General features: G+C 39.7%; 3 protein-coding genes across 4 annotated transcripts in view; 2 read left to right on the forward strand and 1 right to left on the reverse strand.

Annotated features, from left to right (window-relative positions):
* The first annotated feature begins 104 nt into the window (after positions 1 to 104).
* On the forward strand, positions 105 to 2862 carry LOC125568069. Its single transcript, XM_048729405.1, has one exon. The coding sequence runs from the start codon at positions 1212 to 1214 to the stop codon at positions 2757 to 2759; it is 1548 nt and encodes a 515-aa protein (XP_048585362.1). The 5' UTR covers positions 105 to 1211; the 3' UTR covers positions 2760 to 2862.
* A 2128-nt stretch (positions 2863 to 4990) lies between these two features.
* On the forward strand, positions 4991 to 6602 carry LOC125567910 (putative protein TPRXL). Its single transcript, XM_048728917.1, has 2 exons — positions 4991 to 5091; positions 5170 to 6602. The coding sequence occupies exons 1-2, from the start codon at positions 4991 to 4993 to the stop codon at positions 6059 to 6061; spliced, it is 993 nt and encodes a 330-aa protein (XP_048584874.1). The 3' UTR covers positions 6062 to 6602.
* Positions 6603 to 9233: 2631 nt separating this feature from the next.
* Positions 9234 to 23349, reverse strand: part of LOC5521514 — a 29122-nt gene continuing 15006 nt past the window's right edge. Inside the window, exons 2-8 of one of the 2 annotated variants that reach the window (XM_032366646.2) lie at positions 21905 to 22047; positions 21442 to 21696; positions 15937 to 16354; positions 14914 to 15728; positions 14544 to 14702; positions 14010 to 14107; positions 9234 to 13750 (exon numbers count right to left, since the gene is read on the reverse strand). In XM_032366646.2, the coding sequence (XP_032222537.2) occupies positions 10615 to 13750; positions 14010 to 14107; positions 14544 to 14702; positions 14914 to 15728; positions 15937 to 16354; positions 21442 to 21696; positions 21905 to 22047 (5024 nt within the window). In that variant the 3' untranslated portion in view covers positions 9234 to 10614. The remainder of the gene's footprint in view (positions 13751 to 14009; positions 14108 to 14543; positions 14703 to 14913; positions 15729 to 15936; positions 16355 to 21441; positions 21697 to 21904; positions 22048 to 23349) is intronic. The other variant, XM_001641254.3, reaches the window with a different exon arrangement.

Here is a 23349-nt window from a genome sequence, read left to right on the forward strand (position 1 = left end):
TTTGTCTGAAGTTAAATACTGTAATGGCTTGCAAGAGAAAATGAGGAATACTAAGGTATAGTGGTTGTCCCCCAGTATTTGTTAGTGTTAAGGTGACTGCGTACAATCAAATATTTGTTTCTATTTGTTGTTATTTCCATTAAATGTATCTAATATAAGGTAAATAATGGGGATGATCATTTGTTGTACAAAGCTCGTTTGTGTGGTCCTACTGGCTTGGCAATTTCACAGAATTCTTACTATGGCCTACATATGAAGGTTCCCTGACCAAGAACCTTTTATTTCAGCATAAGCCAAAATAGACCGCAGTTACACATAACGAGACCTCTGTTAATCTAGGTGTGGTCGTTAACGGAAAGTCACCAGTGCTGTGTCGATATAGGGAGTTGCCCAGTTGGGGGTTGTAGAGGGTACCGCCTCCAGAACTATCATGCACGTAATGCGCTCTTCCCGCATCTTCACCACTAGATAGTTCCGCTCAATTGTTACACATCCGCCGGACGGAAAAGAGAGGGCAGAATGTTGGGTGAAACACTAGTTTTACTATGCATATACCTAATTGCATGTAAAGCGAATTTCCTCGAGGAAAATAAAGTAATATAATACATTTTAGGATTAAATGCTTCAGTTCTGTAAATTTTTATTTGCACATATACATCACAAAAAAAGAGTTACAAAATATTAAGAAAATATACAAGGAATACAAAAACTACGAAAAAAAGCAAGTGCCTAGTGACCACAGTAGCTCAAGGCTTTCGAGATGGTCACTACCACATGAAAATATGGAAATTTAGTGGTAAGGCGGAGCGGGGAAAGTGATTCTCCTATTCGAATCATACTGCATTGAATTCCATAAAGGTACACGAAAATAACGAAAATAGCGCTTTCAGTTGCGTGACATAAAAACAATACATAAATTTATGCAAAATATAGGCGCTGTTAAATGGAGCTTTTGTTTGGCCATCTGAAGTGGAGGATCTAGGGAATCCACTCAGACACTGACTAAGAAAGACGTTCTACCATCTTTGTTTTGCCATCTGAAGTGGAGGATCTAGGGAATCCACTCAGACACTGACTAAGAAAGACGTTCTACCATCTCAGCAATGAAGATTTCTACACTCTAAATTGAACTGACCTGCAATTTTGATAGTAAGCTCTGAAAAAGGAAATCATTTCTAGCCCAAGAATGCAGGTATAAACAAACACGAGGGATGTACCGAAAGCTGCGAAGGAGACACATCTTCCTATTTCTTCTCGTCGTCTCTCTGATTATCTTCGTTATTCGTCCTTTAGGATTGTCATGGAAATGGACTGTTCCCAAAGTTCGTTATGAGCTTGAGGAGACTGTTATTTCAAGCCGAGTTCTAGTCATTGGAATGGACTTTCGTACCGCTGGATTGAGAACTTTAAGGCATTTCCATTATGTTCTTTTACTTCCTCACGCGCTTGAACGAGCGAAGTTGTTATCGACCATGGAAGGATTAAGCGATAGAGATCGTGAATCCTTGGTCAAAATGGCGAGATTCCTTCATATGTCGTTCGATCATAACGCAGTTTCCTGTCTCGCGAAGCCTGTGTTGCCGCAGTATCCACCGGTACGATTAAGGGGTTACGCATACTCGGATGAGAGACCTTGTAACTACGAGGTTAAGAACATGACAATACTAATAGGCGATAAAACTGAGACAACCTCAAAACAAACAGTGGACGGGTCGCAAGATTTGGTCTATAAAGAGTGTAATATCGCCGATGGCGCTATAATGATTCGTAGGGAAACATTGTATAAGATCGGGTTGGACAATTCTTATGGAGAAACTACCATGCTAGATTTGTATCTACGCGCAAGAGGCCGGTTAAAGATAGCTGGGTTAATGGAGTGTTCGATGAGTTCAGAATTATCTCGTCTTGATAGAGGAATGGCAAATGGTAACGCAACGTTTCTAGATTACGTGACGCTCGGCGCTGCTCATAACGTGACACGCATCGTGCGTGACAACAGCATTACGTGGGTGAAGTGTTCATTGACTCCATCTCTTTGTCCAGAGCGACCACTAGCTCCACTTTCGGACAGGGTTCTCCCTGTTTGCTGTAGTAGGCTACTGGACAGGCTACTTGTGGACACGGTGTCTGGACTGGGGCAAGTAGGAGTGGACTATAGGATAGAGTATGGAACTCTTCTGGGTGGGGTCAGAAGCGGGGCTATCATCCCCTGGACCAAGGACATAGACATCGGCTTGCGAGAGAGGGATTACTTCAATGATAAAGTATTCTACAAACTTCAGCGTCTTATGAAGCCGAAAGGATATCTTTTGCCTATTATTAAGGGCCAGCGTCGTGTCATCCCGTTATTTCCGCCTTTCGTTCCAATGAAAATGAACCCATTTGATGAGCAATATCAGTTTAGACTCTTTAACTCTGATGTAATAGCAGCAATGAAGAAGCTTTTGCCTCTTAAAGCCATATGGACTAATCTTGGTTATGGGGACTTTTATATAGCTAAGGAGGAACGTTTTCGTAGCTTAGCGGCGGTTACTATAAATGGTAACATTTATTCAACCTTCACTAATGCAAACAAAGCGCTAGCGCAATGGTATGGTCAGCAGTTTATGTCACCGAAAATGCGTATCAGTGCGCCGAATGAGATTAACATTGTAGAAGCTAGGAAGAAAAGGAGAGCAAGAGCAAAGAAAGCAAGAAAAGCACACAGAAAACGAAAAACGCGAAGAAAAAAGAGGAGACGCGACACTAACAGAAATTGAGGGATCGGCAAATCCATTCAGATTGATGGGTATTCAAGGGCATCTTTTTAAAATTCCGAATTCTTCAAAAATGCTTTGTTTTCGAATATATGTATGAACCCTTTGGCGCCGTTAATTGTAAGTATTGTTATAGTTTTAAAACACTATAACGTATTTAAAGGTCTTTACAATTGTTGTTGAAAAAAAAGCACATTACTCTGTCGAGAACAAAGCTAGGGGCGGATTAAGGGGGGGCCTAGCGCCCCCCCCCTATTTTCAGATATTTTGCTTTCAAATTACAAAAAAAAAAAAAATATATATATATATATATAAGGAAATACACGGAAGAACATTGAATCCGGCCCCCCTTTCTTGAAACCCTTGCTCCGCCCCCCCCCCCCCCCCCCCTTTTTGGAGCTCTTGGATCCGCCCCTGAGAGCTGATTACTTAAAGAAAAATCTTGACGATAAGACTCGTCTCAAAGACCTGAGGGGTAATAGGGGTAGGGTGGTCAAAGGAAAAGGTAATAGTGATCACGGAGTGAAGCGAAGAAGTGTAGAGCCCGCTCGCAAGGCCTAACAGGATTGGTTGGATTACCTCATTGTTCTATTATATTTTCGTTCTATTGTTTTGTTTCCCATTGTTTTGTCTGTGGTGCATCAATCCGATCTCATGAAATTTTCTGATAGTTTCTACATGACCCGAAGCGAACGCATCATATTTTATACCTATTTAAGAGCAGAGAAACCGGTTTAATGATATTCTGTTGCGTTTCAAGTCCCATCCCCCCTAATATAACAAGGGATATAACTCCAGGGGGGTACAGGTAAGGCATAGGAGAGGGAAGGAGAGGTGTGGGTTTAATGTGCCGTATGTTTAGAGATTTAGAATAGAAAAATCAGAAAGAACTCAATAGCTCCCCTTGTCCTCTTTTGCCAGCATGGCCGTGATATGCCCCGACTCAGAATCATAAATTGCCTTTGTAGTTATGTATCCTAAGGATGTGATGGTAATCACTGCATTTGTTATTTTCCCCGCCTGATAAACTCTTACCCTCGATATAAAATCAGCTGCTCAAACTACAGTGGTATTCGATTTTCTCTCAACCTTTAATATCAGCTTTTAAAGTTATCTTAGTTACATTTTTTTTGTTTAAAAGAGAACCCGAACAAAAATATTTTTTTTTCTTCGTCTTATACAAACACATTTGTTTATTCCCATTAACTTTTCATTATCAGCTCATTCATCAATTAATCAGAACCAGATTTATGAGACAGAGAATAATATATTAAATGAAATTTTGGATATTTGCTTTGGATATTTGCTTTGGATATTTGCTTTGGATATTTGTTTTGGAGGACATAGACTGTTTGCAGCCCCTCCTTTGGCGAAAGTCCGTGTGGACGAGGAGAACTAGGGAGCGAGACTTTCGCCAAAGAAGTGGCTGCTCCTCGTTTTCCTCGTCCCCAGGGGCTGCAAGAATTTGAAAGACAAAAGTTTAGGATAGGAAAAGGTCATCATAGTTATTTGTGCCCCATTATGCCTGTTCTTTATAATTATTTGCAACTAGGATCTGCATTGCACGCCTCCAGAACAGCCTTCTTCCTGATTTCAAATCGGTTCTTGTCGACACCCACTCCATCGAGCCAGAACTTCTCGTCTGTCATCAGGCTTTTCAGGGCTTGCAAGTCGTTTTTATCCAAGACTTTTTGTATCTTCTTCGATCTCTCTCTCTTCGCGGGGTTTTCCTTACTCATGGAGTAGTCTCCTCGATACAGAATGTCAACTGCTACATCTCGCACGATTGGTTTCAGCTTGTTGAACTTCAGCTCACTGTTTTGGCTGTATTTTTCCAAGATATGTTTTGCATAAGATTTTTTCTCCTTGTAGGCATTCTCGAATAACTTTTTTTGCTGTCCCCTTGTCAAGGTAAACATCTGCAGTTTGTTTTTCTGAGAAAAAGAAAAAAAGAGAGGAACACTTAAACACACACAATGAGCCTTTATATTGTCACCTGCTGGATCACTTTCATTTCAACTCACCGCTGTGATTGCGTCAAAAATCTATTTGCGTTTAGTTACCTTAATGAACTTTTTTGCATTTTCACCATAAAGGCCAGCACCCTTGCTAAACTTTTTGGCGATATCTTTATCCACTCCTGCATTGATCAGATCCCTTTCTATTGCTTTTCCTTTCCTTTGTTTTAAGTCATAACCTCGACCAAGTGTGACTCCAGACCATTTTGATGGGACATGGGGTTTTCGACTGAAGTATGGGCTATTCGTGTTATCATTTCCTTCAACATCAAAGGTCATTTGCCCTTCCTTGACTTTAAGGCTTGGCTTGGACGCGGGTTTGGGTGTGGATTTTGACTTAGTCTTGCCGGGTGTGGCGGTTTTGGTTTTAGATTTGGATTTTGACTTGGTCTTAGGTCTGGTCTTAGGTCTGGTCTTAGGTCTAGTCTTAGGTCTGGTCTTAGGTCTGGTCTTAGGCCTGGTCTTAGGTCTGGTCTTAGGCCTGGTCTTAGGTCTAGTCTTAGGTCTGGTCTTAGGCCTGGTCTTAGGCCTGGTCTTAGGCCTGGTCTTAGGCCTGGTTACCCGTCCTCTTCGTCTTCCCGTCAGATATCGTCTCGTTACCCGTCCTCTTCGTCTTCCCGTCAGATATCGTCTCGTTACCCGTCCTCTTCGTCTTCCCGTCAGATATCGTCTCGTTACCCGTCCTCTTCGTCTTCCCGTCAAATATCGTCTCGTTATCCGTCCTCTTCGTCTTCCCGTCAGATATCGTCTCGTTACCCGTCCTCTTCGTCTTCCCGTCAGATATCGTCTCGTTACCCGTCCTCTTCGTCTTCCCGTCAAATATCGTCTCGTTACCCGTCCTCTTCGTCTTCCCGTCAGATATCGTCTCGTTACCCGTCCTCTTCGTCTTCCCGTCAGATATCGTCTCGTTACCCGTCCTCTTCGTCTTCCCGTCAAATATCGTCTCGTTACCCGTCCTCTTCGTCTTCCCGTCAGATATCGTCTCGTTACCCGTCCTCTTCGTCTTCCCGTCAAATATCGTCTCGTTACCCGTCCTCTTCGTCTTCCCGTCAGATATCGTCTCGTTACCCGTCCTCTTCGTCTTCCCGTCAGATATCGTCTCGTTACCCGTCCTCTTCGTCTTCCCGTCAGATATCGTCTCGTTACCCGTCCTCTTCGTCTTCCCGTCAGATATCGTCTCGTTACCCGTCCTCTTCGTCTTCCCGTCAGGATTCGGAATCGATTATACCCGTAGTTTCCTCGTCTTCGGGAAGTCAATCCACCTCTTCGGTAGCCGACGGAAGTTGAAGACCTCCTTCTGCTGCCACCACTGTTGCCAAACCACCCGTCCGTCCCTTGGGCGACCAGAAGGCAGAGAAGCAGAACTAGCGTAGTCAGTACGTACCAGCGCATGGCGACGCCGATCTCTCTTGACTGGGCTTAGAACTCTTGTCTATCGTTAACTTTCTCAAGCTTTGATTTATACCAATTCACTGGCCCCAGGCTACAACAGGAGAGGAAGTCTTATCGAAAAGGTATTCACTTGGGGTGATGTTGAAGCAAAAAATGGTTGTAAAATGTTCGTGTTCTGTCTAACAATAGGTAAACAGAAATGAGAAATTTCGTGTTTTTGTTATTGTCTTGAGGCAATAGCTGAGTCATGTTTTAGCTGTCATCTTGGCCAAGCGCGTAGCGAACTGTACGCAAATACGCCAACAATAGATTCGCAAACCATTTTCACGATTCTTGAAGCTCTTCCGCTTTCACGTATCACGCAAATGTAGAAATAACGGCACATAAATAAATGTTCTTTCGTGAAAATCAAAAGGCAGCTCATATATTATATAAAGAAAATAAATCTTATTCAAAAGATCTTATATCGTCCCCAGAAGGTTATGCGGTGATCCGTCGTCATCTCCGATAAGGAAGTCATCGGAGGTCCCGTCCCTCACTAAACTTTATTTTCTGTATTAGAGGAATAAGGGCTGGGAAGCCCTGGCCCGGCGGGTATACTTCATACTCAAGGTTTATAACGTGACTACAAAACTCTATGGGCCAGCGTCCCAAGTGTGTGCTTACACATTAATTTACACTCCATGGCTCTACTTCGTAGAACAAGCTTAGAACAGTCCGTATCTACACACTAATGAATGAAATCCAGTATTGGATTTAGTACCGCATTGGATCTACCTCGCGATGTTAGTTTGCGCAGAAAAAATTAACATTTCATTTCTCACTTCTTTTTTTGGAGAATACAATAAAACATCAATATATACCATCAACTTCTCAATGTAATACGATAAACTTTATAATCAACATTTCGGTTCCCATCAGTAATAGATATATGAGAAATAGTCTCAACTTAAAGACTTTTCCATCTATCGATGGACTTCCTTTGTCTAGTCTAACTCTCTGGAACAGTTCAACAAGCCCGGAGGTCAAACAGAATTTGTTTTGTTAATTTCACAATTTTTTTGAATACGAAATAAATATTGTTAGAGGTTATCAGTTAAAATTTAAATACCTCTATCCAAAGAATTTAATTTCAATTAACTAATTAAATGTCTAATTTTCGGTCATTAAACCATTTTGTGTTGTGAATTTTTTTTACAAAGGGTTCTTTGCTTTAGCGATAAAGATTTTTAACAGGAAGCGCAGCGTCTGGCCCTTTCTGTTTCTTTTACCTGTTGAACATATGTGGGTTTACTAGAAGCTGGTGCATCATTTTCAACACGGTTATCTTAATAAATATCAGGATTTTTAATTTACAGCGCTTCGAGACTATGCAATAAACGCTGTACATATTCTTGCATTATTTTTTAAATATTGCAATTCCGGGATACCTCGTCAACATTGCCCGGTAACGCCTGATGATACAAAAGACCGGCAAAAGAGAGGGAGGGACCGGGAACACATTTCACCCAAGATTTCGGTCAAATATCTTTCTTTTTGTCTTACTTAGCATCCCCCCTCCAGAGACCTCCAGAATGGATTCTCGTGCTGTTAAAACCCCTATCAAGACATTTGGGCACTTATGGCATTTGGACATGCCATAAGTAGTTCTCGTCATCGATGAACGCGTGATGAGGAAGTAAATCTTTCATATTGTTCTTTTACCGACTTATATCAGGAGAAAACGCGTTTTATTGTGCCTTTATCGCCCCCCCCCCCCCCCCCCCCTCAAAGATACCGCCCAGACATCAAGGTCAAGGAAATACTATTCTAGGTGCCTATTACTAACATACACTTGAAACTCGCATATGATTAATTAAAAATCGTATCTGTTTACCTTTCCCCCCATTTTTGAGAAAGTTAAAAATTCCCAACTAGCCCACGAAAAAAATGTAAATTTTGTTATGGCTATTGAAAGAAAGTCTGGGAAAATTTTACTGTTTGACTGTAAACACTGCTTAGCGCTCTGCGCTTTTGTTCAATAAATTTATATTTATTTACAAAACAAATTTTTACGCCTCAAAAAACATCAACTGTGGTTTCCGAATGACTACCAGGTCGGTTTTTGTATCTTCCCTGCGCCTTGAAGATCCACGGTCGCACATTTGATATGACAATAATTTTTTTTTTCATTACAATATGGATTTCGTGATAATCTAAAACGATATTTTCCTTTGAAACAATAACATATAAAAAACTGATCTGACTATAATTTCGATCAATCATTTCAATTATCGAGGGTCTGGGATGCAGGATTTAGCAAACGAGATTCGGCGGGTAAATGTCATAGATAGATAAAGGGATTAGGGACTAATGGCTGGCAAGGAAAATGTTCGGGAAAACGGGATTTTGGTAAAAAAAATTAACTGTTGACTGTTTTTAGGTGATCATACCGCAGGGGTTTCGTACACTTTATGACTTGTAACATAAGAAAAACAGCGAATGTGATCATCCTTTAGTCAACTGAAAAAGTCTTTGAAGTAGGTCGGTAACAGACCCCCAAAACGAAGTTTTGTTCATATACCAGAAAAAAAATAACGAGCAGACTAAAATTGCATGGAAACAAAATCGCACGAGGGAGAGCAAAGGAAAGAACAAAAACATGTGCACTCACAAATATATTTTTCAACAGCACCCGAAACCTGCATCTTCCCTTCATGAAATTTCTAATGGTCCATCCCTTAGCGTCCCACAAACACTAGAAGACTGGGACACCGGAGACATATTGTCATCTTCCCTTCATGAAATTTCTAATGGTCCATCCCTTAGCGTCCCACAAACACTAGAAGACTGGGACACCGGAGACATATTGTCATCTTCCCTTCATGAAATTTCTAATGGTCCATCCCTTAGCGTCCCACAAACACTAGAAGACTGGGACACCGGAGACATATTGTGGTCTTGCTTGAGTATGAGGCTATAATTACTTTCTTTTTGAAGAAAAAGGGGGCGAACTTTTTGCCACAGCGCTTCACGGCACGGGCAAGGCGCCCAAATATACCATGGTGTTGACAAATAAAATCACATCTGTTGCAAAAATAGTTTAATCATATCCATGAAAATATACAAAATATTTGTTTTTCACTCTGATGGCTAAAACGCCAAAGCTGTACAATCACGCGTGATCACATGCTAAGAAGCGAAGTACAAAAATATCTCCCAAACCGATGAGTCAGATTAAATCAATCTGAGACAGCAGCTTGGTGTTGGCACGAAACACTATCAAAACATTTGCTATAAAACTAGAACCATCAATTCTCGATAGTAGAAAAATGTAGGAAATCAGATTACCAAAATAGCAGCACAAAATGCTGGCTTTAACATACCCTTCAAAGTAGGGATTGATTTGTGTCTAGGAAATATTATAGAAGAAATATTTTTAAAGACGTAAAAAGGTGTTTGGATAGATATCGGATAAGAGGACTTAGGCCCCCACCACAACACTGTTATTTCTCAGGCAGAACCAAAGAAATTACGACGCGGTACGTCGCTGTCCCGACTCGAGCAAACAGTGTTGTAATAATTGCCTTTAAATCTATAATTTCAATCTTATATTATTACTCTATAGCCTAGGTCTATATAAATCTAAATATAAATAGTAGATACTTTTTCTTACACAGCATTTTATGTCGTCCGATCGGTGTTGATTAAACCACAACATAACTTGGTCCCTAATGCACCCCTCCCTCTCAATTAGTGGTGAAACAAGGGTGTGGAATGCAATAGTAGATGCCACAACCTTCAGTCGAATTCCGCTTATCCTGTAGTAAATTCGGCACCGCTCGGACGTACAAACTGTAACAATAGACACTCTTATAATAACATATGTACAATAAATCTACGGCCTTATTAAAGCCAGGAAAGTGCAAGGAAAAGCTAACGCCTTTATCAAAGTCAGCAAAGAACAAGGCAAAGCTACTGCCCTTTTCTAACTGTCGTGGTCGCCTTTATAGGGCTAGTACTACAGACGCATAGGACGATAAGACGGCGCTTTAAGAAAACATCTATTTACAACATAGCATCACAAGCAAGCCCAGTATGTAAGATCTCAACACTGCTAGTATTATTTACATATCGAAACTGTGCAATAAAAAAAACGTCAAGTGAAATCCTTTGATAGAGCTCAATCTAATTACGACTGTGCAATACATTTTAAAGAGATTTTTTTGGCTGGCTTCCAGCAGTGACAGAGGCCCGAGAGCCTGGAAGACATCATCCCTATATCCTTATCAACCCTTGGGACCATAAAGGTGATGTCATCACTGCTCACTGCTAGTAACCAGGCTAACACTCACTACTTGGTATTAGTGATGTCATAAGAACGTAAGAAAGAGTGGTGACGTCATCCGACAGTACAGGGAGACATTGATGTTATTATCCTGTTTTGTTTGACCATGTCGTCATCTGCCTCACGTGTTCGAGTGTAGCGGGCGGATGGGCGTCTGGCCGACGACCTGGTGATTATATGCGTATGGTGACGTCATCAGGCAGTGCGGGTGGATATTGACGTCATCGGGGCTTGGCACCATGTGTCCAGGGGCGAACATGGGCGACGTCATGGGTGACATGGCCATCGGGACGGAGTGAGCGAAGAGCTGACCCGAAGGCATGAAGATGCATGATGACGCGCAGCGGTACTGACCGTCATGGTCGAGCTTCACCCCGTGCCCCTCTGCGGCAGTGGCCGGGCTCCAGCCTCCGTAGGCAGCGGCTACTTGGCTGTAATAGGAGTCGTCCTGGTAGTAGACCTGTCCGTCTGGACCGAGGAGGAGAGGGACTTCTTCTATCATGCGAGGGGTACCGCAGGGTGTGTCCTCCTGGATGTAGACGTAGCGGGAGTCCGAGTCGTGTGCGCGCGAGAGGCTGGATCTACGTCTGTGCTCTGAGTCTCCAGAGGGGGAGTAATCTGGGTAGTAAGCATTCTGGTTGTGGTAGCCTTGACGACGCCTCCACTCCTGGAAGTGCTCGTCTGGGCTTTGCGCGATGGTACGCTTTTGGCCAAAACTTATTTCTGCTTCAGCCCTATCTTTTATCGCAACTCTGTCCACACCCTTTTTACTAGCAGGTCTACTAGGTGTACTGATTTCCTCTCCCGAATCCCTTTCCAGCGCTGGTTGCTTGTGGTGCTTAACAGGCTGATGATGGTCTGCTGTGGATGCCTGGTGCAGTGCTTTGTAGAAGATGCGCGGCTCTGTTCTCTGACAGGAGAAGCTCTCAGGTGATTGCAGCGCATTCCGTGTTCCCCGTTCAGGGGTCGATTCTCGGCTCGATTCATCCCTGCTGCTATCGTTCTCTGTAAGGTCAATTACATCACCGCTTTGTTGTGTGTGGGTAATCGCTGGCTGTGTTAGTGGGGTACAAACGCGAGGCGACTGGACCGGGGCACACATTTCACAGGGTGACTCTCGCTCTTCCCTCTCGTTGCAGGAGCTGCTCCGCAACCTATGTCTCTCCTCCCTCTTCTTTGCTCCATGCAGCACGTGGTTCAGCCTTGGTTCCTCCTTTCTGCTAAACACATGCCCATCGGTGCTGTCAAAGTTCTTGGAAAACTGGCCACGGTCTCTTTGACCCAGTGACTCGTTGTCTTCTGTTGACATAGGTCGTGCCTGTGAATCAAAGGGTCCTTTACGCTGCTTGTTATGACTAGTGTTGAAGGCATCATCATACGGGTAGGTGTCTCGCCTCTGGCGATGTGACTTTAGTTCAGCATCAAGAGGTTCTGTTCTCAAAGTCGGAGTAAAAGCCTGCCTCTTCTGTGCCTGCAGGTTTGGGCTGGGTGACCTGCACGAGCTTTGAGTGTTTATGAGAGTGTACCGTTGTTGCTTCCGCGAGTGGTATCCGTCATTGGCATGGACACGCTGCTCAAGAGAAGCCTCCTCACCAACACTTTCTTTTCGCCTCTTTATCTCTGGCTCAGAGGTGTCTACACTGCCTTGTGCGTTCCCACGGGATTGGGTATAGCCGTCTTCACGCTGCTGAAGCCCAGATGAGACAGGTCTTTTGGTAGCATGGCTCGCGCTAATGTTTGGTTCTTTATAGATGAACACTTCAGCCGTGTCTTGCCTCTCGGGGATCCCTCTCAAGTACATGTCACCAGGTTCGCTCCTGTCTGGCATGGCACGTTTGCTGTGCTGTTCGGTAAGGTAACTTTTATCAATGGAAATAGGAGTCTTGACAGCATCACAAATACCTGAGCTGTTGGGCACGATAGGATCCACCCTTGTGACCGGCTGTACAGATTGGCTTGAGACTACTTGAGTTGACATGAGAGTAAGTCTTTGGGAATCGTGTGTCACTAGCGATTTGACGCTTGAAGGCTCCATGCGAACAATGGGGGACACCGCCATGGAGGATTTGTTCTGGGTCGTTTCTTCCGTCGATGTCTTTGCTGGTAGCTCCCTTCGCGGAGTGCTAGACAAAGGCTGGGAAGGGCTGGGCTGTGTACCGATAGAGTCAGGTATTAGTGCCGCTAGCTGTGAGGTAATAGACGGGTTACCAGTGGACGTCTTGGAGGTAATAGACCCGTTTATTGCTGACGCTTGAGCAGTGCTAGCTTGTTGACACGTCGAATAGGTGGTAGAGGGTTCTGCCCTACTCTGCTTTGAGTAGGACGTTTTAGAGGTTGGGGTACCAGTTTTTCGAGTTGTAGCCTCAGTTGAATTCTGCGTCGAGTTTGATGTTTTGGAGACTGGTGCACCGTTTATGTGTGGTGTTGTCTCGTGGGAACCATGTGATGAGGAGATCTTGGGGACTTCTTTTGTACCCTTGTAGTGAGTAGGCTTAATATGATTGTGAGGTACCGTAGACGTTTTCGTCCCTGCTGTTTTAGTGTTGCGGAGCCCCGTCTCAATTACTTTTTGTGATGAAATCTTGGAACCACGTGAACCGGAGTGACAGCTTTCCGTACGATGCTGTGACGTCTTGGGTGTTCCCGAGATACAGGACGTCACCTCAGAGGGTATGAATGATGAGGTCGAGCACGTTTTCGCAGTTGGTGAAATTCCTAGTCTGGGACGTTGATCTGTTTCTATAGGCTTATATGTTGAAGACATCTTGGAAACTGTGCTTGGGCCAGCGCTTTTTGTCTCGAGGTGATTGTGTGTCGAGAAAGTTTTTAGCACTGGTGCGTCAGTGTTGCGAGATACAATCTCAGGGCGAGCGGATAGAGACGTCTTGAGAACTTGGGAAGCAGCACTGCTGGTAACCACATCCTGAAGATGGTGCGTAGTTGGTCCAACCTTAACTGTAGGTTTTCCAGCCAGGGACAAGGTCACAGGAGGCGTGGCACGAGACTGATGACCAGATTTGTCCAAACCAGTGCCTGGTCTACTTGTTACAAGAGAAGTCGGAGCTCTCTCTTCGGCTTTTACGGACACCATGGGCTTTACAACAGCGCTGCCCTTAACACTGGATGCAACCTCGTTGTTGTTGTTCTCGATGGTAGACTGAGTGTTTGTAGGGTCCGGGTAATCCTCAGGAGAGGAAGGGGAGGATTCCGGCTTGTGTAGCTGCCCTCTCACATAGCGTTCATATGGCAGCAGCAGCCTAAAGCAACATCAGAATTTATCATCAGAGTCGGGCTTCCATTACTCAAGTTATACACGGATGAGCTTTTATATTATACGTACCAGCATAAAATACAATAGGGTGTGACATCCGTCCTCTCACTGTATATTTGTATTGTTAGTGGTTAACTCTGTGAGGCAATCTTCTACTTCAGATTAATGTAAGATATGACCCTCTTACCCAGGGGCTCTATAGATTACATATACTTGCAGGAAGATGCAGTGCATGAGGTACACACCTTTCGTAGTGTCGCCGTGTGTATGTCGCAGCGCTAGTGATGGTGGTGCTACCTCCGAGCGCATCGTATACTTGTCGCCATAAACGCTTAGATGTCACCTGAGACAGCAAGATGAAAGCGCTCATTACAATGCAAATACAACACCGGGAATGGAATCGGTGAAGCGCAAGAGGGACGGGGTAAAAGAGCACAAAACTAGGGAACCGGTACACGGCAAAATTTCTCGCAACAACAAGTTTATGGGGGCTCCTTTCAATGCAATAAACTTAAAAAATGTCAATAACCTGCCACTTTACGCTCGAGCACAGTCACACATATCACATCGTCTGAATCAAGCGAGTAAATGAGATCGTTTCTATCAAACATAGCCAATAAAGAACCAGACCTTCTTCTTAGTTATTTTGAAGTTCTTGCAAATAGATGGTTGTATTTCAAATGTAAATAATGTAAAAAAAAGTGGCTAATTGACATTCTTTAAAAAAACTTAGTGCAATGTCAGCATGTATGTGCACGCACTACTTAGAGAAACCTCACCATTTCGTAGCCACCTAGTCGCTGTGTTGTGTTGTACATGGTCCACAGGTTGACACGCTTAAATCCGAGAGCTGGGATCTTAGAAATGGGCGTTTCCCGTGACTTCATGAATTCGCGAAGAAGCCGCATGAAGTAGCGTTCGTCCTCATCCGCGTAATCCTATACAAACACAAAAGACGATTGTTAGAAAGAGGAAATACCTGAGTACTATCAAACGAAGAAAATAAGAAAAAAACTATCTGATGTAGCTGAAGGGTCTTGATAGGTCTTGATGTTCTAAGAACCATTTTACAACAACAACAACAACAACAACAACGACGACGAAAACAACAACAACAACAACAACAACAACAAAAAGGAGCAAACTTACGTCCAAGTACTCCTTCATGTTTCCAGGCTGTCTCAATCGCTTTCTTTTTATCTTATTGTTCTCCAGATTGTTCTCCAGATTCTCCTTGCCTTGGTCCTTTACGCCCTCGTCTCCAAGACGAGATTTGAGCAGTTTCCCCTCCCCTTCAACTATACTTTCCACCCTACCCAGAGTGCCTTGCGAAGTTAACTCGTGCTTTTTGGGAGCAGATATCACAGGCGTGGTTACCAACGTTGAGCTCGTCATTGCATCGTGTTCGGAGATCTCCGAGCATTTAGAGACTGGCTTCGGTGCGGATCCGAGTTTGGGAGCGCTCTCGCAGTATGACTGGACTCGTTTGACTGAGCAGAGCGGTGGTGGTCCGGTATCGACATGCGCTTGATTGAGATCAGGTTTCACCCTGGCAATTTGTAATACTGGTGGAGAATACGCTTCAGACTTGACTTTCTGTGTTGGTATAAGCGGAGGAGGTGCCTTAGCGGTTGGCTTCTGATAAATAAGGGTTGAGGAAGCATTAGGCCTTTCGACTTTGATGACCTTCATATGTTGAATGGCGAAGGCTTTCTGGACAATTCCATTCAGCGATCTCTTGATGTTCACTTGAGCAGACTCGTTACTACCAGAGGATCGAGAGCTATCTTCTGAGTAATCGGAATCAAACCCATCCTCGTCTTCCGAGAATTTGGCCTTTTTCTGCGATAGATCTTGCTTTACACGCTCTAGTTCAGCAAGGAACCTTTTTCGTTTAAGTTCTTTGTCCAAGGAAGCGCAACGCTGTTTTCTTTTCTTTCTTGGTCTACCCTTGAGAATAGGAGCTAAATAGAAGCAATAAACAGGAATTTAGCAAAAAAAAAAGTATCATGAGAGCTTAATGTAGTTAAAAATTAGAAGTACTAATCGCGCACATGAAAAAAGTGTGTAATTTGCGCAACAATTTTCACATCAGCGCCTTCTAAACAGAAGAAGGCTTGATAACAAAAGCACCAAAATATTCACAATCACAGTACTCTTCCAGTTGCTTACCCTTTGCATCGCTATAGAAGTGATATCTCTCGATATCTGTACAGCTGAAGCTCTCTCGGCAGAACACAATTCTGGTGGCGCGATCTTGAGATATAATCCCTCCTAGCGCCGTAAGCTCCGACTTACTAATCTTTAAACCTTCCTGTAATCTTTTTTTCAACGAAGCATACCGACAATACGCTTGGAAAGTCAATATGATCAGCTTTTCTGCTGTATTGTTTATATTTTGAGATTCTCTCAGCACACATGTTTGTTCTGTTTGCGAGTTGTAGCTATTTATGCGTGTGTCGTTGGTCGGGATGAGGTCTTCTGTGCATGTGGGCACCAGTCCCGTGCGCCAGTCCGGACCACAGTATTCCCATCTTAACATGTCCTCGCATTTGATCACAACCTTCTGTTCCGCGTAGAGTAACTCATCCTGAATGATACGGCGAAAATATGGCGTTAGACGTACACTGAGAGAATATAGGTTTACGAAAATTAATAATACCGACACATCAGATAATATTAAAAACAAGGAGAAAAAAACTGATTGTTTCATGTTATAGACGAAAACAAGAAAATCACAAATTTTTCATCCTTCAATTGAAATAGCTCTACATACAAAATATTCTAAATAGTTTTTAAACACCCTCAAGTACAGTATGCTTATATGGATCACAATTTCAATAACATGATATAAATGTAATTGGTTTTAACTTAGTTAAGCCCTAGGGGTGCATTTAAACGTTTTGTTCGTACGGCGAAAATCTACCTCCATTTCTCATCTCATCCACCTCCCGCGGTTTTAATATATTTGTCGGAGATGGAAATAAAAAACATTTAGGCCATACCCACAACGATAAGCTTGAGAGACCGACGCAGTTTGTTAACGCTTGGGGTATATTCATATTTATCATTATACTTTGTACATATTGTAAAATGTCCCCTAATAGGATTGGACAAAAAAATCTGATATCTACAACCAGAGAGAAGTGAAGTACAGATATATTTTTAGCATGGCAGACTTTAAGAGTTATTGATAATATTTTTTGAAGGGCATAGGAGGAAATGAAACGTTAATGTAGCCATACATTCTTTTCATTTATGAGATTTCACCAAATTTCAAGAACATTCTAAGAACATGCCGAGGCTCAGATAGCAGCAAATATTATTTTGTTATAGTCTGATGCGCTGTAAAATGCAGAATGAAATTGTGTTCAATGTGTTCATGATAAAAATCTTAAATTTTATTCCTCTAAGTCATTGGTGTAATTCCTTTTCTAATAATTTATTGGGCGTATCATTATTTTCATTTCACTAAAAATTAAGAAGACCCTTTAAGAATCAAAATGTTTAAAAAAGAAAAATGGTCCAGCCTCAACTAAAAATAAAAACAAAGAGCGTAATCAACAGTATCTTGTTACTTCAAACATTTTTACGATTAAAATGTGATTAACAGAACAAAATGGCAAGATAGCTGTGGAGAAAACATAAAAAATTGTTTTCTGATCTATTATTGTTACAGAAGAATTATGATCAAAAAGAAAAAAAAAGATCAATTAAAAAAAGCGTCAGATAGGGTACACATTAACAAGAATATTACACAAATGTTTGTTAATAAAATATTGTAACTGAGCAACTCACACGATTATTTTATTTCCCGCACCAACAGATATTATCCAAATAAAGGTTGGTTTAGTAATGACAAAATCTGCCTGAGGGCAAAATATTAAAAAAAAAAAAACAATAATATTTTTCAAACTTATTTAAAAATAATTGATAAAAAAATGTCAAAGTATTGTAGAATTTCAAGTTTATGAGATGTGACTGTTGCACATTCACTTATATATGATACCACATACAGTATACGGACAAATTTTGTACATTAGCCTCACTATTGTTATGATTTATTACAATTCAGAGGGAAAATACTTAAATTCATCTCCATTTTTAGATCTCTTTTACTAATTACCCCAAAGTTTATTTTAGCTTCAAGGTCTAATGGTCCCTACATACATAATGTCAGCAGGAAAAAGGTGGCAGTCACGATATTACTTGTCTGCAAAGCATATTTTATTTAATTTTCACTAGGAACAGTCTCCTAATCAACAATTAATACAAAAGAAAAAAAGAGTCTTTATTATTATCAGTCACATTAATTGCAGATTTCAGTATTTGAAATACTGGTAAATTTTCGCATTACACAATTGTGTTATACTAGTTAAAAATCTGGCACAAGCATTTAAATCATTACAATTCTTGGTGGAAAACAAAATGTTTAGGGCATGACAACTTTAGGTGCTAATAATAATACTGTTTCTCTGAATTGATATTGAAATGGCATTCAAAATAATATTTTCATTTTACAAATCTATTTGAAGGGCAAAGCATTCATGGTGCAATATTGAGTAGAATGTTGAAAAACATAAATGTTATTAAGGTCAATATTCAGGTCAAAGTTTTTAATGACAAAAAACTAAAACGATAAAAACTTAATGATAGCAATATAGTTTTATAGCCCCGTCCATTAAGCTATGTGAATATAGCTACTAACAAAGGAATATAAATAAAAAAATCTAATTTTCCCCTATTATTGCAGTTCTGCCAAAACCTTTTCCAAATTTAAGAAAAAAAAATATATAAATGAAAACAATTTGTCACACATTTGGTTTGACTGGTTTACTAAAAATGATTGATATCCAATTCAACATCAAAACCATGAAAGTAAAGCACTGGTAATTTTGTCTCAACTTGTCATTTAAGCAATATTTGATTATTTGGTCTGTTTGTAAACATTTTTTCTTGGGCACATCATCTCATATCCATCTCTTTTTGACACAAAAAAGCTCGAAATTTTAGGGTGTTTTAGCTGATGGCCAAATAATTTAAAAGGTTCTTAATTTCAATTCGACCCCTGCATATAACAATATAAATTTTGAGGTTTAATTTTCTAAGATTGAAACTGGTGCACTAATGAAAATAAACCATATCCAAATAAACATTATAGCATAGAAGATAATTTTAAAAAATTGTCAAAGAAGGAATTTGGCAAAGATGATATATTCTTGACCTTTAAGGAGTTACATGGAAACTGATACCCATCAAAGTAATCTAGGCTTTTTATATATAACATCACAAGTAAAAAACAAAACCAAAACATATGTTATAAAAATATACCTTCATTGGTTGATAAACCTTGAATATGAAACTATAAAGAGGTCACATGAGATAATTTTAAGTATAAAACAGTAGAAAATGCTGGCATATTAAAATTCATTAAATTCTGAGTCTTGGGAATATTATCATTAAAGCTGATCTACATTTAACATATGCCAAACCATCTAAGCTTTCTAAGACCACTACAAACACAAGACCCTTTGTTAGATCACAGATGACTAAACTAAAGTTGACCAATACTGCTGATAGTTTTACAAAAATAGCTAAAAAGGCAGATTTTAATACAAATAATTACTCTGTAGATTTAATTCACTATAAAATATCAGTAGCAGACAGATGATTTGAAGAAATAGAATCCATTTGCTAATAAAAACAATTAAATGTGTGATAGGAAAATGTCATGAGTTAGCAGAGAGACATTTCCTCCCTTCTACTATTTATCAAAACTTCACCAGTTTGTTGTAATATTCATGAAAAAAACATAATATAAACGATTAAATATATTTGGTTAAGTCTCTGCTATCTGAAAGTCAATAAATTCCGTTTTTGTGTTGTCCCAATGTCTCCAGGGAAATTTGATATCTGAATTGACATCTCTGTATATATGAAAAATGTCTTTGACAAAAGGTTGAATCAAAATTCTTGATCTTCCTATTTCTGTGTTACATATTGGACAGGATCTGATTATGTTCTGAATACACCGATTTCTTCAAGCCCAGAATCTATTTTTGCGGGATATTTAGAGTTAGAGGTCTTAAAAATTTCACAGAGCCCGGTGAAATCGTAAACCATGGAATGTTTTAATTGAGGAAAGAATCGGCACCTAAAATAGCGAGTCGTGCTTGGAAAATAACGCTTTTTTTCTAAGGATTATTTTACAAAAATAATCGATAAAAAGACTTAAAATTAAATAGCCAACTTAAAAATATCGAAATATTCACCACATCTTTGAGTTGATTAGGCAAAGAACATGCGGTAATTTGTTTACTCTGAAAACGCTTACCAGCATTTTCTTTGATTTATACTGTCACATTTATTCGAAAAAGATGCTACGCTTGAAAATAATAGCACTGCCATCCTCCAACAAACCTAATAGAATTTTAACTAGGATTAATGATAAGGTTTGAAGGTCACAGATTAGATGTTATTTGGGAAAACGGACTATGTGTTTGTATTCAAATCGCTATTGTGGTTACACAACGTGCCATGTCAATTCCTTGATTCGCATAAAAATAATTAACTGAAATTCATTAATCTGAAGCGGGCACCGAAATTACAGACATAAAACGGTCTCAGAAAGGAAACACCGGGACGGATAGTTATTAAGATAGCTAAAACAGGTCAATCGGAATAGAGATGAGGTAAAAAAAATAGGGCAAAAATGCAGATTTGTCTATTGTTTTGTTTTGATAGAAAAAAACGGCGCTCAAGCTTTGGAAACGTGCGACTAATACAAATTCAATTTGTGTAATAGAAATATGTCAAATTCTTCTCAGATGAAAAAAAATAAACGGACCACTTGGTAAAATAGACAGGTTCAAAAATTTGAAGTTAAGAACAGAGAAAGGATGAATTGATCGTTGTTTACCGATATGATCTCGACATTGAATACAAATTTTAACCTATAACATTAGTGAACGTGCTTATTCGAAAAATACTCTCCACGCACTTTAGCGATGTGAAATCGTCTCTAAATCAAACACTAAACTTCCTTTGAATATGATATAAACAAAGAATAATTTATTAGCGGAAAAATTAGGAGTAAAAATCAGGCCAGTTTTAAGCCGAAATCTAAGTAATGAGGCTAGCACATGGGAATTTTAACACTTCCGTGCATCGCAAGAAAGACAAAGGATAATCGCACTTTGGCAAAGTTTGCCTGAGAAATAAATTCCCATTTTAAAACTGAATATATAAGATAAAAAGATGTCCTAATTTTAGATTTTCTGATAAAAAAATATCACATACGAAGGTCATCCCCAAGTGGACGTCTTCGTGTGTATGTGTTCTTTACATAGATACATTAACAAGAATAAATAATAAGAACTGCTGTGATTTCATTTAGGCGGCCGTTAAATAGTAAAATATGATCCTGAAAATTATTTTTAATCCATCTAGTATTTTATATGGTTTCAATTTAACATTATATGCAATCGCTAACAATTTCAAAGTGGGAATTTCAACATAAACGCAGTGGTAAATCAACGAGCCATAATGTGTTCAACAAACAAATTTCAGAGCTCAGTGAGTTGACTAACGGGCCTTTTTAAGGACATTCGCCTCGTCAATTCCAATCCACAAAGAGTATAAATTAATATCCATTATTTAATAAATTAAATTTGCTACCTTTCCATGTATTGACAGTCTTCCTTGAGGAGTATCTTCGGGTTTGAAATATAATCTAGCGGAAGCGAGTTTACTATCACATCCAGAGTCATGCCAAATTAGTTGAAGCTCTGCAATGCATATCGGCAAATTGACGGCTTTTCGAACAAAATAGAACTCTCCAAGGCAGTAATTTTTTACTTTCTCCCCAGAGATAATTCTGAAGCCCTTGTAGAATGTATATGAGCCATGCCGTCCACAACTTGAGCCGATCCACTAGAAATACAGATCAATAATTTAAAGTCAGTTAGGCGGTAATTCTGTCATGGTATGCTTTTACGGGAATTAAAATAAAAGTACTCTAAATAAGCAAATACAGGCGAACGAAACAAGCGAAAATTACAGTATAATCCTCTAAAAATATTCTCATAGAATACTGTAAATTTCAAGGAGCAAGCGAGTTTAAATTTGGAAATATATGTACCTGTACTTGCGGCGCGGTCATTGTGTGTAGTTTATCCTTCAAAATCTCTTCACATAGCATGGCAATGAGTTTTGGAGTTTGTCGATAACACGTGATCGCTGGTGAAACGTCATCCGCGCCAAAGCCACATTTATTACATGAGGCTATGAAAATATATCCAAAACAGGACCGAATCAAAACACGATACTAACCCTGTCAGCACTCCAAGCTTTTTTTTTATCATCATGCTATGCAATATTTCATGAAATCCGACGATTTTGGGATTACTTTAAGCGAGAGATTTTAGGTCGTGTTAATCTGAAGGATGTCATTTCCTCCCCACCCCTCTCTCCCCGACATCCGATTGTTTTGTTCGCATGTGTTGATTTATTTTGAGATAATTAAGATTTCGAATTCCATGCACGTAAATTAAAAGAAATATCAATACAAATCCTTTATATTTTTGGAGACGATCAAATGATTATTATAAAATGGAATTTCGACAATATCGTATTATTATGCTCCCCACGTTTATATTTTTTAAATGTTATCAAATTGAATAAGATAAACGAACGTGTTGATATCCTGTTCTCAAGGAAACCAAGTCTTCTATTATTCTAAACAAATTTGTAAATACACCGTAATAAAATACAAAAAAAAAATTAATAAAAATGGCTACTGTAGCTCATCATAAAATTTATAACGAAGGATTATTTTCTGAACTTTTTGCTTGGGGCTTTCGCACTTTTGCTAAAACATGTAAAAAAAATCATGCAATATTGATACGCATAGAAAAAATATTTTACAAAAAAATTACAAGGAAAAATAAGTAAGTAATATAGGCGGTACAGTAGCTCATAGGGAGTTTCATGGGTAAAATAACGACAAGGGAAAAGTGTATTGCCAATGAAGTAATATTTTCTAAAAAAAAAAAAAAAGGATTTGAATTCTAAATACATTTTCTAATTCAAATCTGTCAACCATGAAAATGTTTGAAAAACCGTCATGGTCGAGAAGATGTGAGCATTTATTAACCTAAAGCTAATATTGCGATTAAATGATTATTTAAATAGACTGAAACTAAGTATGACTAAAAATATGAAAAAAATATCAGCAGGAATTAGTATCTAGTTTAAATGAAATAAAAAATAATAATTCTATATTTTGTGACGGAAGCAAAATATAATTCTCTTATAATTAAAAACAAATGACATAATACAAAACAACAGGTTATTGCACAGTAATAAAATATGAAACACGAGAAAGATCACAACAAAGAAAAATGATAAAACATCATAAATTACTAGATAGAAACATTTCATATAATGATAAAATAATCGCAAAAGTGCTAGGTAAATCTCAGAAGAAAAACAATAAGAAAAGCATTTTGAAAAATCATTAATATTTTATTGACTTGAATTTATTTTGAGGTTACAAAAATGAAATATTGGAACAAATGTTTTTGC

The sequence above is a fragment of the Nematostella vectensis genome, chromosome 6 (genome assembly GCF_932526225.1).
Source record: "Nematostella vectensis chromosome 6, jaNemVect1.1, whole genome shotgun sequence".
NCBI lineage: Eukaryota > Metazoa > Cnidaria > Anthozoa > Actiniaria > Edwardsiidae > Nematostella > Nematostella vectensis.

Bases quoted from the DNA above. Each gene is read 5' to 3' on its own strand.
- LOC125568069 (XM_048729405.1), top strand. From the start codon at position 1,212: ATGTACCGAAAGCTGCGAAGGAGACACATCTTCCTATTTCTTCTCGTC.
- LOC125567910 (XM_048728917.1), top strand. From the start codon at position 4,991: ATGGGGTTTTCGACTGAAGTATGGGCTATTCGTGTTATCATTTCCTTC. The intron at 5,092-5,169 runs GTTTGGGTGTGG...ACTTGGTCTTAG, and splicing joins AAGGCTTGGCTTGGACGCGG to GTCTGGTCTTAGGTCTGGTC.